Source organism: Pituophis catenifer, unplaced genomic scaffold (assembly GCF_029215685.1).
Source record: "Pituophis catenifer annectens isolate HBS135680 unplaced genomic scaffold, rPitCat1.0.hap2 SCAF_7, whole genome shotgun sequence".
NCBI lineage: Eukaryota > Metazoa > Chordata > Lepidosauria > Squamata > Colubridae > Pituophis > Pituophis catenifer.
The window spans coordinates 49,330,681-49,347,703 of NW_027256887.1; the positions used below are offsets into that span (position 1 = coordinate 49,330,681).

The 17,023-nt window shown below is 35.7% G+C and overlaps 1 protein-coding gene across 1 annotated transcript in view; it reads left to right on the forward strand.

Annotated features, from left to right (window-relative positions):
• PTPRQ (protein tyrosine phosphatase receptor type Q) overlaps positions 1–17,023 on the forward strand; it is an 87,267-nt gene that overhangs the window by 68,970 nt on the left and 1,274 nt on the right. Inside the window, exons 36-44 of the mRNA XM_070947883.1 lie at positions 4,820–4,846; positions 5,452–5,533; positions 6,943–7,033; positions 8,805–8,881; positions 10,024–10,158; positions 10,270–10,395; positions 12,814–12,962; positions 14,283–14,418; positions 16,473–16,593. Of these exons, the coding sequence (XP_070803984.1) occupies positions 4,820–4,846; positions 5,452–5,533; positions 6,943–7,033; positions 8,805–8,881; positions 10,024–10,158; positions 10,270–10,395; positions 12,814–12,962; positions 14,283–14,418; positions 16,473–16,593 (944 nt within the window). The remainder of the gene's footprint in view (positions 1–4,819; positions 4,847–5,451; positions 5,534–6,942; positions 7,034–8,804; positions 8,882–10,023; positions 10,159–10,269; positions 10,396–12,813; positions 12,963–14,282; positions 14,419–16,472; positions 16,594–17,023) is intronic.

Consider the following 17,023-nt stretch of genomic DNA (forward strand, 5'->3'; position numbering starts at 1 on the left):
TATCTTGCAGAGACAATGCAGGGTTTTTCCTGATGACATTAAAAAATCAATTTAATCATTATTAGTGCTATAGTAGTACATGCATGATTCAGCATAATATTCTATATCTAGCCTGACCACCCTCCCCTCCCCCAAGATACGGTGTTTGGTACCCTGGCTTGGATAAATCAATTTGCTGTTTTATAAATACAACAACAATTGAAAGCATATAATGCAACAAAAAGAGCCTTCAGGAAATAAATAATATATAAGTCAAAGGCCCACACTATGACCAAAAATAAGTATGAGAGAAAAGGAAGCATTGTTTGTATGTATTTTTGTTATTGTTGTTGTTGTTGTTAAAGCACTATAAACAAAATTACATTGTGGAGACCCAGGCAAATCCTGAAGCAATAATTAATTTGTTGTGATATGTGAAAATATCATCTAAAAAGGCCTTCTAGGTAGAACCCAAATACTTTATTTCTATTGAAGTTATAGAAAAGTTGGATTCAAATTTCATATATAGTATATTTCAAGTTTAGCAAACTTGGATTGACCATTGACCAAAACATCTTTTAGTTTAATTCTCATTTACTCCAATTTTCCTACTAGAAATAAAAGACAAATTCTAGATGATATTGTGAATAATGATAATCAAGATTCAGAATTTCACAGTGCAATTTTCCTAATTTGCAATTTTAGATTTCCCAGAATCTAAAATTCTAATCTTCTTTACAGAAATACTTACAGGAGTATCCAGGAGAATCCTGGCTAACCAGATAACCACAAATCCATAGGGTTGGAAAACAAATATCATACAGACTTATGCTCAAATGTCATTTAGAATATGTTAGAAGAAAGGAGACAGGGACTGCCATTTTCATGTAGACATAATTTAATTCATAATGGAGAAATTTTTAGGAGCTTTTAGGAGACAAATAATTTATTTAATATAATGTATAACATTACAGAATTTCATGACTTGATTTCAAGACAGAGACAGGCAATCCAGAGTGAAAGATTAGGCTAAATGTTTATATTTTTGTTTGCTTTGGTCTTTTCTTGTTTTGAATTTGTCAGCAACTAATGACAGTAATAAATTGAAGTTACAAAATTACAAACGAACAAATTCAGGATTATTCTAATAGCATTACTTTACATTATTAACACACGTGTTTTCAAAATTATTCTTTTGAATTGTAAAAAGCTTGTAAAGTGCTGAGATCATTCACAAATGATCTATGGAACCTATTCATTTAAATATCTTAGATTGCTATGAAATAGTTTAAAGTCTAAACGGTGGGAATGAAAAAAAATTATAAAGACTTTCAGTAAGGAACAATTATTCTATATTGTTCTTAAAGAGACAGACCAATGAAGATCTTAATTAACTTGTTAATAACATTTCCATTGCTATTCCTAGCAAATACTCATGTTGCTTATGAGTTAAGCCTTTAGTCTACATATTCATTTCTGTGGGGTCTTTTGAACAAGATATAATTCCCAACAGTTTTTAAGTGATTGACCCAGAGCGTAGTGCCGGTCACCATTGCCAACATAAATAAATGGCTTCTGTTGATTTTATATCTAGACAAATAACTTGAATCTGGGCAGGGAAGAAAATCATACTAGAAGTGAAACTGAGCCTAGGCTCCAAGGCTCCATCTATCTTTCAAGATGTGATTAATATTGCAAGCTCTGATAAACTGTTGTTGTATATAGAATAGATTTGATGATCCAAATGTTCTCCCAAAATTTGATGGGAGGCTTGTGGGCTAAAGTAGTTTGATTTCCTGCACAAAGCTGAAACATCTTGCAGTTTTGTTGTTTGCAGTTATGTTACAATATCAGCATTGGGTGAATTGGATGGTTGAAAATAAATCATCTACACAATATTTTCCTTGATTCTGTAACTCAAGCTTTTCTAAGATAAAGTATACCAGATAAGTCCTAACCATTAAAGCTAGAAGAATCAGGTTGAACAAAGCTTCTGTAAATCTTATTACTGAGTGCTTAGCAAATTAGCATTTCTTTTAGTCAGTGTGTCTGTAATCATTACATAATATATTTACTCAATATAACTTAATCCCATTCTAACCTCCTATAGAACCTGATAGTCTTAATCATATATCGTTTATTGTTATATATTAAAGTTTTTAGTGTTTGGGTGCCAATCCAGCTCTGTTTAAGCAAGAGCTTCCTCTTTTAGTAGTTGGTAGGCACTGATTGTCTATTGAAAAGCAGAATGAGAAGTCAGTGATTAGTATTTTTAAAGTAAATAGCTTTTATGCAAAGGTTCATGCTCTTATCCTTGATGAAACTTGATCCAGAAATGAGATGGAAGCTTATTCCCATGCAAGTGGTTCATGGTTATATTAAATTTCATTTGTCATAATTTGATATTTTATTATACCATGGTGAAATTGTACATACATTTCCAAGGAATGAAACCCCATCTTAATACAGTAGCACATATTGTCCAGATCAGGTGGCTAGTAAAGCAGGGTGATATAGGAATAAATCCAAGTCTCCTTCATAAGACTGTCTAATAGAAAGAAATGTTCTTTATATATCAAAAATCTTAGTCTACAAATCTTTCAGTAATTCAAACTGTAATCCTATACATACTTGCCTGTGAATAAGCTCTACTTAATACAATTCAAGTGAAACCCCCATATAATGCAATTCTTGAAACATTTAATTTTCATAACCCAGAATACCTATATTTATAATGCCTAAGCATTGTATTGCATCAAACAAGAATAAAAGATCTAGGTTTACATAAGATACAACTGTGTATCTGACTCATCAATAAGTAGTAAATAGGCTCACAGTCATGCCCTCAGCAGTTCCTGGTTGGATTACTGCTCTACTGCTCTATGCAGGGCAGTCCTTGAATACTATCCAGAAACTACATCCAATCCAGAACATAGCAGCATGTATAGTTCTGGCCAGGGATGGGTTCTACTTACCTTTACTACTGGTTTGCAATGGGGCTGCGCACACACTCTCGCTTCGGGTCAGTGGGCAGAGTCTCCCGCCGATTTTACTACCGGTTCTTGCGAACTGGTACGAACCGGGGCAACCCACCACTTGTTCTGGCCCACCACACTAGTACTGGACAAGCTGCACTGGGCTTCCAATTTATTTCTAGGTGCAATTTAAAACGCTCATTATCACCTTCAAATTTCCTAAGTGACATGGAACTTGCAGGAATGACTGTCCCTGAGAGTTATCAGTGGCTCATTATGCTCCATTCTAAGTCCTATGCCATTCATCCTCTGATCACATGATCCAAAGTGAAATATATGCAGCTCACTTTATACTTTAGAGCAGGGGTGTCAAACTCAATTTCATTGAGGGCCGTATCAGGGTTGTGTTTGATTGGGGGGGGGGGCTGGGTGTGTGGCCAGGATTGGCATGGCCACCTCAACATCACTCATCGAGATTCTGTTTTTGACTGCAACGGCTTTCTGCAGCCCTCTGCCAGTGAAAATGGAGCATGCGGCTTCCCCGGGCCTCCATTTTTGCTGGCAGAGGGCTGCAGGAGGCCATCGCAGCTGAAAACACAGCCTGGGTGGGCCTTGCATGGCCTCCCTGAGCTCCATTTTTGCGGGCCGGTCCTTCACTGTTTCCAGGGCGGCCCTGTAGGCCATATCTAAGCACCCAAACCTTGAGTTTGACACCCCTGCTTTAGAGAAACAACCTAAGAGAAAAACAGAAAAAAATAGCATGCATGATACACATTCATGCATAATACTTTAGTCATTCCATGTGCACACTTAGGAAAAAAATACAGGCCGCCTCCTGAAATTCTTAAAATCATCTACTGAAATCAGGTTATGTCATTAGAAAATTCTCAAGCATTACCATTTGTGAATATAATTTTTAGCAAAATGGCCACTATTACATTGCTACTATGTTTTTTATGCTTTCCCTTTTCAATCTACATGCTGTTTACACTGGTACCTTGGTACTCTTCATTAATTGGTTCCCAATTAACGGTTCCCAATTAACGAATGCCAAACATAGTTTTCCCATATGGAATAATGTAGTGAGCTGACACCGACAAGGCAGCTGACACCGACAAGTTCTAGCATGTGCATTGAGCACTAAATTTTATAAGTTTCAAAGCAGTTGAAATACCATTGTATGTGTTTAAAATGTTAACAAACATCAATGTAACTGACACCAAGCTAGTGCTCTCAAGATGTGTTGGAATCTGTGAGTTGCAATCCCACACATCAGGAGATCACCAAATCAGGAAAGGTCTACCAACATACTATCACATACCTAAATAGTACAAGAAAGTACCTTAACCTAGTTTAAATATAGTAAACATTGACCCTTTAAAAACTGAGACATCATACTGAAGCATAGAGATTAAGAAAGTATAAAACTTAGAAACTTTCTCTGAATGACATATAACTTGGTTAGAGAGGAGTAACTAAATTGTGAAAAATTTACCCCACCTGCAATAGGGATAGTGTTAGTTTGGGGCTGATTGAGGCTAAATAACCTCACATACCACACTATATCATTCACAAAAGCCAAGACAGTTAACATTAACTGCCTCTTCCACCTATAGTGGTCTTGCTATATTTCTTAAGGCAGTCTATCCTTTTTGTCTTGCAAAAAGAATTTAAAATAATTTATATTGGCACCGTTCTCATAAAAATGAAATTTAAAGAACTTCTAAAAAGTGAACCATTCAAAAATATTTAATGTTGTTTGACTCCTTACTTCCAACTTTGGTGAGTCCACAATCAATTTAGACTGCAAAAAGTTGCCTAACTCACAATTTGCAGCTTCTTATTTAACACAATCTCTGTTACAGGTTACTTAGTTATAGAAAATCCATCAGGTAAGTTGAGTTTTATACTGTGTCTAGTCTGATGAATTGAAATGTGTGATATATATTGGTATACTTATTAGAAAAAGTTCCAAGCTGTGTATAAATCATAAAAGCATAACCAATTGCATGGTAACTGGAGAAATGCTTTCTCTCTCTCTGGGGTGAAGCCTGCATGTCTGTGTTTTAGCTTGGCAAGTAATATAGGGATATTTAACTCCTAGGGGTTTAAAAACCATGTCATTATGGGAATGAAGTCACTGCTATATTTTATGTATCTAAAGCCCTGCATTGTATAAAATGGTTTCTGTGTGACAAAAGAAGCATTATCTGCTGGATTTGAACTGAAGGGTGATTTTACAAATGTGCATAAATATCAAAAGATTGCCTTTGGGAATAATCACATTTGTAAAACAGTTTGTAGACAACAGTTGCAGGCTGTCAAATAAATAATATAAAATTTAAGATGGAATTCTGTTATTTCAAAAATGTTCCAGATGTAAACTAAGTCTTTTCTTTTTAATTGTTTTATGTGCATAAAAATGATAGGTTAACTTTCCAATAGAAATGTCTTTATTTTAAGCCCCAAATGATCAATTTTCCCCTTTTATTTCAAGGCCAATAGGCAAGAAATGTTTTCTGCAACATGTTGAAGATCTGTGCACAAATAACAACATCAAGTTTCAGGAAGAATTTTTGGTATGTTACCAACAGTTATCATAACATGCAAAGTCTCCACTTGTTTCATGTGTCACATTTGATGTATTTTGATCATTAGTATTCAATAAATAGTTTGGTCACATTTAATATTTTCATATGGAAAGCAGGGTTATATACATATTACTTCTCATTCCATTTGATCAGAAGAGTTCATACACTCATCCTCCTTATTCCTACTAGAGAAAACTTTCCCTCATTGCTACTTGCATTCAAACAAAAAAATTAAAGCTATTCATTCTATATTCGCATAGGAAATACAATCTATTCATTCTATATTCTTTTAATATTTTCCATTTTAGCTGACTTCCTAACTTCTCTGAATATATTCACAGTATGCAGCATAAATGATTCAAGTAAAAACTTTAGTATATTGTACTCCAGTATAAGCATAAATGAAGTCTTGTGGATCAAAGTCTGTTGTCTTTGAAAGCAGTGGGATTCCTTCTAAAAATCTGTTGGGAGACTAAAGCCTTGTAGCAATTGGTTGACCACTGCTGAGCTAGATTGGCAGGACATTGATTATATTGCAAGAAGTGTTGTGCTGAAAATTTCTTCCAAATCCCATTCAGTTTATTAAAAAAAAATCCATCCTTCCTTCCTTCCTTCCTTCCTTCCTTACTTACTTACTTACTTACTTACTTACTTACTTACTTACTTAAGTTTTATGGTTCTTAACACATATTTTATGAGGCTGTTCCATCACCCGCATCTATCCATAATTTTCCCTCGAACAGCCTACAGATTCCTTGACTTTGTGCTTCAATTAAATATCAGAGGAACTGAAATTTGAAAATTGATTTAGATCAAGAAATGTGTGCAGCTTGAAAACTGCAGAGGGAAATATAATAAGAAACTACAACTACCTCCTCCACTATCACTTAATAAAGGAATTGCTAATTCTAAGGCAACCTAAAAATAAGGTGAAAGGTCAGGAGTCTCTTGATACAAATGAAAATCATTGTGAAAAAGGAAAACATATTTTGGTACAGTATTAATTAGAAGTGTTGATGCTACTATACTTCCTGCGGAGTGGTGGGTTTCAACTGGTGTTACCACTGGTTTGCTTCATGCACGCGCTTCACGCACGCATGCTAAACTTGAATTCCACGCAAGTGCAGTGTATTAAGGAACAGCTGAGACGCGGCAATCTGCTCTGCTGCGCCTTTCAGCTGGGCTAAAACGACCGAATATAAGGTATGTATAATGCAGGGGCGGGCAGAGGGCCAAGCTAACCATCAGAACTAGTTCGCTCTCACCTCACCATCTCTGCTACCGGCTCGCCCGAACCGGGGAGAACCGGTAGCAACTCACCACTGTTCCTGTGTGCTTTTTTTTGCTGAAAACATGAGTAACCTAAAAGTCATAGCAACATATATATTATTTTATAGGAACTCCCCAAGTTTCTTCCAGATCTTGCGTTAACTGATGCTGATCTTCCTTGGAACAAATCTAAAAATCGTTTTCCAAACATCAAACCATGTACGTAATTGTTTTACTGATTATATTTTTCTGAAATTAATTTTTAAATACTGCCAGGTCAAAATTGCTTGTATCTTTTTTGATTATACAATCTGATGGATAAAGCCATTTCTTTACTTATTTCCTAAAGAAAAATATTTCATGTGGAAATTCCAGAATTTTAATTTTGTTATGAAGTAGATGAGAGATGTGTAAATATATTGTGTCTTCCATTGTACTATCATCTCTGCAACAGTCTATTATATCTCAAGTAAAGGGAGGATATCATAAAAGAAGTCCTCCCTTGGGACTTTCTCAGATTAGGCAGGCAGAGAGTCGGTGGATTAGTAGAGAGATCTGAAGCAGCAGATTGTACACTGCAGTTGCAGGACAGGAAATAATACAGCCTCATGGTTTCTTGGCTTTGTAATATAATCTATCCTAATTATTCTTCTTGGGCTGTGTACTCTGGAGTAAAATAAAGTTATCTAAAAGTGCTGGATCCATCTCTGGGTATGCTCACTTTTTCTTTGGAACATGATGATGCTTTCTTAAGATGCTTGTAAATGTGGTATGTAGCTGATCGAGGAAAGATCAGAGTAAATATATAGCAATTTAGAAATCGAGGATAGATTTTATCACAGGAGTCAGGAGTCTGTCTCCCTCTGTAGTCAACACTGCTTCATTTTTCACTTATTAAGAAAAGAAATGCTATTATTATTTTAAGCATTAGCTGTGATGTGAGATGGGGACAATGCATTCTTTGGTTAATGTAGCCACATTCTGTGCTATTAAGTGTTGAGAACAGCTGCTCCTACTATCTGCTACTAGTTCAGGAAATATTCTGTGCTCAAGTTGACCTGAGCTAATATGCCTAAAGCAGTATCAGAATGCATACTCAGAATTTATCTCTTTTTGGACATATACTCAAAATTCTGCGCTTCTATTGCATTATTTATTAACATATGCATTCAGCCAAGATTCAGTTTGATTTTGCAATTTAGTTTATTCAAAATCAGTTTGAATTAATTTTGTTCAATGATTACATTAAATAAAAGTATCTGTATCCAAGCAGATCAGCTCAATGAATCATGAGTTAGATACCTGCTTTAATCCAATAATTGAATAGATTCAAATAGGTTATTTGATTGAATCTTCTTCTAATTGAAGCTTTGTATAATTCTGTTTTTTCTGCCATTCTAGGATGCTTCATAGTAATATTCGTTAATATTCAGTTGGAAACAAATAACATACTCAATTTTGAATGTGTTCAGGAGAACCACATAGAAACATAGAGAAATATATAGATTTAACTTTAGATGGGAAAACCAGCACAGAATTCAATTTTCCTTCCCACAGGCCCATGTCTGCGTGCGGGGAGAGAGAGAGAGAGAGAGAGAGGGAGGGAAAGGGTGAGAAAGAGAGATCTTTTTCTTTCTTACAACTTTCTTACAAAAGTTGTAAATTAAAATGTTTATCTAAAAGTCTTCTTTGTTAATGGGTATTTGCTTGATTCTGTTAAACCCAGCAATGGTTTTAATGGTTAAAAATAAAACTGAAAGAAAAAAATAAAATTTAATATATATTATATATGCATGTATGTAAAGAGATGGCAAGTTGTTTCAAGTATGATGTTAGCATATCATTAAATGTCATATTTCCTAAAATTGTTTATCTGTATGTGCGTGTACATATATGTACATAGATACACTGACTATTATCTGCCTATCTACCCATATATTCATCCATTGAAACTTTGGAAAGATGCTTTGATTTAATTTCTTTTGCACAGATAATAATAATCGAGTGAAGTTAATGCCTGATGCTTGTGTACCAGGATCTGATTATATTAATGCCAGCTATGTATCTGTAAGTTTATAACCATTATAAATTTTAACTACATTCTTTTCCATGCCACTTGGTGATTTAGAAAGAAACATATTTTTATGGGGAAAATGCATGAATTTTCTTTTACTCCAATACAGTTACAGACTAACTTCAATCATCATCATCAGATTTTTATTTTATTCATTCGGTTCATATGGAAAACAAAATAGATTATTGAATATCTTGAATTATACTATAATTGTATATTTCAGTTTTCAAGAAAATGTTCCATGATTGCCTGTTCCATCCGTTCATAGAATATTTTACTTTCTTCAGCTTTTAAGCTCTAGTATGATTTTCATATTTCAGCTAATCACCTAGACTAGTTTTGGGCTTTTGAGTACATGGCAGTAAGACCAAGCGCTTATTTCAGGGTTCAAAAAAATATAAGACAGCGTCTTATTTTTGGGAAAATACAGTATATTTCATTTTTTACCCAAAGTTCAGTTACCCCATTGATTTTTCCCCATTGTTATAAAATTTCAAGAAGTGTTACATCTCTAATATTTTATCATGGTGATTTTATATGCAAACTTTGTAGAAATGTAGTTTTGAAAAATCCCATTAAGGAAAGAAGGCAAATCTATAATAGAACATAACATTTGAAAAGAGACAGATGTTTTGCAATATGTTACAGATTTCAGGGGGCGGGGTTGTGTTGGAAGCATCAATGTGCTTCTGTGGAAAAGGATTTACCAGTGTCATCATCGTTGCCTGAGGAATGCCCAGGTAGAGATGTGAAGTTGCCCACTGAAATGGCAGATGGAGATGGAACGTGTGATGAGACCTTACCCCACCCCACGCAGCAACAGGTTTTGAACATAAGCCTGCTGATTGGCAGTGCAGCATTCTAACCTCATGAGCCACTGCGGTCCTTAGATTTTAGATGTTTAATGTCTAATCATCACCATTTTCTAAACTACATATATAGAAATCCAAGGAATGTAGACCAGTTAATTAATAGCTATTAGAAATATGTATTGTATTCAGGGAATATTCAGGAAGGGTAACGTTGAATTACATGCAAGAAGACATGTTAAATATTTTACTAAATATATAGCTGAATATGATCTTTCCTCTTTTTTTTCTTTAGTAATATGTACTAAGTTTCATTTTTACCTTAGGGCTATTTATGTCCAAATGAATTTATTGCTACTCAAGGACCATTACCAGGCACAGTGGGAGATTTCTGGAGAATGGTATGGGAAACAAGAGCAAAAACTGTTGTTATGCTAACTCAGTGTTATGAAAAAGGGCGGGTAAGTTACCAATATATAGATTATGAATGTATTTGAAGACTCACTATTATTATACATTCATTAAAATAATGGTATGATTTTATAAAACATCATATTGCACTTTGACTGCAGATAAGATGCCATCAATATTGGCCTGAAGATAACATTCCAGTTACCGTCTTTGGAGATATAGTGATTACTAAATTAGTGGAAGATACTCAAATAGACTGGACTATCAGGAATCTAAAAATTGAAAAGGTAAGAATAGATTTTATTTAAACTTCCCTATATTCTGTGAAAATTGTAATCTGTCTACAGCTGTAAAGTCTGACAACACATCTTACTCTTGGGATAATTGTTTAAATTTCTTGATTAATATATCATGGCTTTTATGATTCCCAATATTGTGATGTAATCAGATTATTTTCTGTAAAGTTAGAAAAGAATATTTAGGTATTCTTTTGCCTTTCCTACTGTTGTACTATTTTATTTATTTATTTATTTATTTATTTATTTATTTATTTATTTATTTATTTATTTATTTATTTATTATTGTGATTTATATGCCGCCTTTCTCCCTAGGGACTTAAGGCGGCTTACAAAATGACAAATTCCAATACAAATCACAATAAATAAATTAAAATCAACAACCCTATTAAAAACAGTATAGTATAAAAATGATAATTACAGAAAAAATATTATGAGTATTTATTTTCTGGGAAATTGAAATCCAAAGAGCAAGTTATGAAAGTATATTCATCACTATAATATTTTAATTTGTTGGCATGAAAGAGTTATAAATCAAAAACAGATAAAATGTTCACTACCATTACCCAGACACAGAGGGTCATAATGAAGAGAAAAAATGTCCAGTAAATTAAAATATCACTTAGTTAATATGATGCAAATTATGCTGAATTATATTGGCTGTGGCTTTTACAGATGCTTTACAATGCGCAAAATGTCAGTTTGGTTGACAATAACTTATGAAAAATATTCAGAAATTTGATATTTAAGAATCAGTAAACTAGGTGGTTTCATTTCTGTAATATTCCCAGTGATTCTATGATGTCATTGATTCTTGAATTCTGTATCAAGAGTCAACTGTAGTATGTCCTATTAACAAAATCAAAACAATGAGTACAAAATGAGGAACTTTCTGACAGTGAGAACAATCAACCAATGGAACAGCTTGCCTTTGGAAGTTGTGGGAGCTTCATCACTTGAGACTTTCAAAAAGAGATTGGATTGCCATTTGTCAGAAATGGTGTAGGGCAGGGGTGAAATGTAAAATGTGTTACTACCGGTTCTGTGGGCATGGCTTGGGGGTGGTGGTGGTAATGTGACTGGGTGGGTGTGGCCAACTTTTTTTTTTTAACTTTTCAAAGCATTTTTTCTAATGCTTTGAAAAGCCTCTGGCGATCAGGCAACTCAGCTTGGATCATCAGAAAGGCTTTTTAAAAAATGCTTTGAAAAGTCTCTGCCGATTAGGCAACTCAGCTGGGATCGTTAGAGAGGCATTTTAAAAAATGCCTCTCTGCCGATCAGGCAACTTCGGCCAAGAGGTTGCAGAAAAAAATGCTTTGAAAAGCCTCTGAGGATCCCAGCTGAGCTGCGCAATCATCAGAGGCTTTTTTTTTTTTACTTTTAAAAGCATTTTTTCGTCGGAAGAGGTTGTAGAAAAAATGCTTTTAAAAGTAATAAAAAAAAGCCTCTGATGATCGTGTGACTCAGCTGAGTATGGTGGGGGGTGCAGGGATTTTTGCTACCGGTTCTCTGAACCACCCGCCGCCATCGCTACCGGATCGGGTGATCCGGTCCGAACTGGGAGCATTTCACCCCTGGTGTAGGGTTTCCAGTGGTGAAATGTAAAATTTGTTACTACTGGTTCTGTGGGTGTGGCTTGGTGGGAGGTAATGTGACTGGGTGGGTGTGGCCAACTTTTTTTTTACTTTTTTAAAGCATTTTTTTACAACCTATTCAGCCAAATAGATTGTTAAAAATGCTTTTAAAATTAAAAAACAAGGCTCTGAAATCACAGCTGTGCCTCGCGATCGTCAGAACCTTTTTTTACCTTTTAAAAGCATTTTTTTTACAACCTATTCGGCTGAATAGATTGTAAAAAATGCTTTTAAAAGGTAAAAAAAGAGGCTCTAACAATCACAGCTGTGGCTCATGATCGTCAGAGCCTTTTTTTACCTTTAAAAGCAGGAAGTAATGACACCCGGGCAGGTGGGTGGAGCCTCGCGCCATCATTGCTACCGGTTCTCTGAACCACATGCCACAATCGCTACCGGATCGCCCGATCAGGTCCGAACCAGGAGCATTTCATCCCTGAGGGTCTCCTGCTTGAGCCGGGGGGTGGGGGGTGGGATTGGACTAGATGACCTATAAGGTCCCTTCCAACTCTGTTAATCTGTTAAATTCCTGTTAAAATTAATGTTCCATTCCAAGGAATAATTACTGGTTGAACTGCTTATCAGGCTGCTGTAAACAATTTAGGCATTTAAGTGTACAAGACTTAGACGCCTATCTTTTTAGATTAAAAAATATCTTAATTGAGTGCCACTAAAAAAATCCAATTGTAGTTTATCCCAGTATGAATGGCCTCTCAGAGGGTAACTAAATACTCCTCTAACTCTAAAAAAAAGTACGTTTCTTTACGTATCTTAACAGCATGGGGATTGTATGATGGTACGTCAGTGTAATTTTACTGCCTGGCCTGAACATGGAGTACCTGAAACAAGTGCATCATTAGTCCACTTTGCAAAGCTGGTCCGAGGCAGCCGATCACATGACAACACACCCATAATTGTTCACTGCAGGTAAGCAGATTTTTAATAGATCTCATCATGTTAAATCATGGGATTAGTTTATTAGAACAGAAGCCAGAAGTAGTATTCAGCAGGTTCTGACCAGTTCTGGAGAACTAGTAGCAGAAATTTTGAGTAGTTCAGAGAACCGATAAATGCCACCTCTGACTGGCCCCGCCCTCATCTGTTCTCTGCCTCCTGAGTACCAGATGATCAGGAAGAAATAGGGATTTTGCAGTATCTTTCCCCTGGCACACCCACCAAGCCATGCCACGCCCACCAAGACACACTCACAGAACCGGTAGTAAAAAAATTTGAATCCTACCACTGACAGAAGCAATGGATTGGATTCCAGTATGAAGCACAAAATCTATGTATAGATTAAGAACATTGAAATTTGTGGTGAAACCTATTTAATATACAGCAGACATATTCAAGAGTTCAAAGTTTCAAGGTTTATATAAATCACAGATTGGTAATAGGTATATAATGAATTAGGTATAATATTGTAGCTACCATTATAGTAAAAATCTTAATCTAGAATATAACATTTACCATAAATCTAGAATTGTAATTAGGTTTTAAAAAAAAGTCCCTTCTGCTTTGACGATATATTATAGATAATACGAAGAATTTACATGATGAAAAGTGATGTATCTTCAATATTATACTTACCTAAGAATAACCTGTTTCCCCAAAAATAAGACATCCCCCGATAATAAGCCCAATTGGGCTTTTGAGCGCATGCGCTAAAATAAGCCTCCCCCTGAAAATAAGCCCTCCTTGAAAATATTTAAACGCAGAACTGGAAATCAGATAAGATGGCAAGAGGAGCCCCATCTTGCTCCATGCACCCCAAAATAATGAGACCTTTCCAGTGATGAAATCCAATTTTTTTACTACCGGTTCTGTGGGCGTGGCTTGGTGGGTGTGGTGTGGCTTGGTGGGCATGGCAGGGGAAGGATACTACAAAATCCCCATTCCATCCTCACTCCTGGGGGAAGGATATTGCAAAATCTCCATTCCCACCCCACTCTTGGGCCAGCCAGAGGTGATATTTGCCGGTTCTCCGAACTACTCAAAATGTCTGCTACCGGTTCTCCAGAACCTGTCAGAACCTGCTGGATTTCACCCCGGGACCTTCCCAAAAATAAGGTCAAGTGCTTATTTCAGGGTTCAAAAAAATATAAAACAGGATCTTATTTTGGGGAAAACATGGTGATCATTTTGCAGTAATATTTAGTCAAACTGTAATCTGATTGATTGTCATTATAATTTTTCCATTAAAAGTGCCAGATGTTTCCATGTGTGTTTCACCTCTATTTCTTATAGTGCTGGAGTTGGAAGAACAGGAGTTTACATTGCCCTTGACCATTTAATACAGCATATAAATGACCATGATTTTGTGGACGTCTATGGACTTGTAGCTGAACTAAGAAGTGAAAGGATGTGCATGGTACAGAATCTGGTAAGATGTTTAAGATACATGTAGTGGCTCAGTTCTTAGATTGCAGATGATTTCTCAGAGTATAAGTAACTGTTGTTTTTCTCCTCCTTCTCTCTCTCCCTTACTCCTTTAGCATGGGGGAGAAATATTATGAGGTTGTTGTATCAATTTTATTTGGAATCCACAATGTCACTGAGGTATGAAATAGAAATTTGTTTCAATTTGTATCCATCTTTGATACAAAGAAAGTTGTTATGGTAGGGGAAGGAGCACAGTAGCTCATATGGTTAGAACACTGGATTGACAATTAGCAAGTTTGTATTCAAGACCCAAGTGCTGTTGTGGGACGGGGTGAGCTTCCGTCAGTCTCTCCAGCTCCTGCTTACCTGGCAGTTTTAAAGTGTGCAAACATGAATAGATGAAATAGGTGCCATTTTGGTGAGCACATTAACAGGGACATGAAAGGAAACCCCAATTGGGCATCCCCTGGGTAATGGTGATGTAATCAGCTAATCCTTTCAATCTGGAAGCACCTTAGGGGCTTCCGACACAAATGTGTGCAATGGTAGGAGAGCACTGAAAATAAAAGGAACCATTTATTGTTAAAACCAGCACTTAATATACCCTGTTTCCCCTAAAATAAGACATCCCCTGATAATAATCAGGCTTTTGAGCACCTGCGCTAAAATAAGACACACACCCCAAAAATAAGCCCTCCTGAAAATATTTAAATGAATGCACAGCCGGTCCCTGCCATTTCGTCTGGTTAGGGTTAGGGAGACAGAGCTGGAAATCAGGTAAGACAGCAAGAGGTCTTGCTCCACACGCCCCAAATTAATAAGACATCTCTGAAAATAAGGCCAAGCATTTATTTCGGGGTTCAAAAAAATATAAGACAGGGTCTTATTTTCGGGGAAGCATGGTAGATAGAGGCAGGAATGATTGACTGAAATATATATAAACTTTCCTCCCAACTTGCTAATGTCAGAAACAGCACTCAAAATAATCCTTTGTCAAAGTTGTATGTTCTTTGCATTCAGCATATCATAGAAGTAATGAATATGTTGCTTGAGGATTGTTCCTCATGTAAAGTGCATTACCTTTAGAAAATATATCTCTGGAGCAAACATATATTAACTAGAAAGATGAGAAACTTTGCTTCAGCCCTAAAATAATAAACATTGGATCTTCTGAACCTGTAAGCCAATCAGAAGCCACCACTTTGACTTTTTTCCCCTTGTTTTAAGCATACTGGGGGTGGGGGGAAACTGAGGACCTTTCCAGTCTGAGGAATGTTCCAGTCAATAAAGGTGCCTTGATTTAACTAAAGTCTCGTTTTTTGCTTGGTGGTGCTTGTTTGGTGAATCCAGGAAAATCTTCTTCCTGGATTCATAGATCGTATTATGCCAAATCATGCTAAATCCATGTTGCAAGTGGATTGGACCTGATTTGGGATCCAAAAGGATGTGCTATGTTAAAATATATTAAAATGTAGCACTGCTTCTTGGATCTCGAATCAGGTCCAATCATCTTGCAACAGCTCTTCAAAGCAAAATGTCCTTTCTCTTTTAGATTAACCCTACTATTGACAGCATATAGGAATCTTGCCATGAGTACTTCCTTAAGGTTTAATGGGTTTGGCATAGTTTTATTTTTATTCACCTGGAAATTCAAATTGGGAGGACACTGTTCGTATACCTAGAGGAATGGTCCTCAGAATTTCAAAAACCAAAATAAAAATTTATCCAAGATTAATTTCTGTGAGACTCTGAGACATTATTCACATGTGAATTTACCATTGTGATAAAAACATGGTTTCCTCATCCTGTCCCATCCTCATCCTGTATCCATCTTCATTATATATTCCTTTGAAGCAGTTGCAATAAGTGTGATAGAATCTTATCTAACTAGAATGGCTCTAGAAGAGCCCCAAAATATAAATTAGTTGTAAGATTGTTGTTTTTTCTAAAAGTATCCTGAGTATTAAATTCAAAAATTGCCTCAAAACAAGTTCAGGTTAGCGCCAAAATATCTCTGAATAAAGGTTAACCATTTTTAAATTTCACACTTTCTAGGCACAGTACATATTTTTACACCAGTGTGTTCTGGATTTGCTGACAATCAAGAACAACCAGCCTATATGTTTTGTTAACTATTCAGTTTTGCAAAAGATGGATTCTTTGGATGCAATGGAAGGTATGTAAATGTATTTATATCAATCAAAATTATTTTTTTTAAAAAAATGGTAGTTCATTTATTTGTGGCATATTTAAAAATTATGAGAAGCTTTATTTATATTATTTTATTTGATGTTTTTGTTTTTAACTTTTTGGATAAAGTCAAAGGCGCCATCTTTGTACACATGAGTAAACTCATGAAATTCTATCGTTTTCTTCCTAACCTAATTGTTGATGTTAGCCAGAAGTACTTTCTTATTCAGAACTTTCTTAACTTTCAGCCTAGTTGTTAAGGATATTCTTGGCTCATAACCGATGTTATGGGTTATTGAGCAGAGTACCCCTTGAGTATGCACATGAAAGCGGCTGAGAGTGAATAACCACAGTTAATATACTGACACACTGAGTTGTGGTAGCTTTTTACTTTTTAGAAAAAAGTAAAGCAAAGT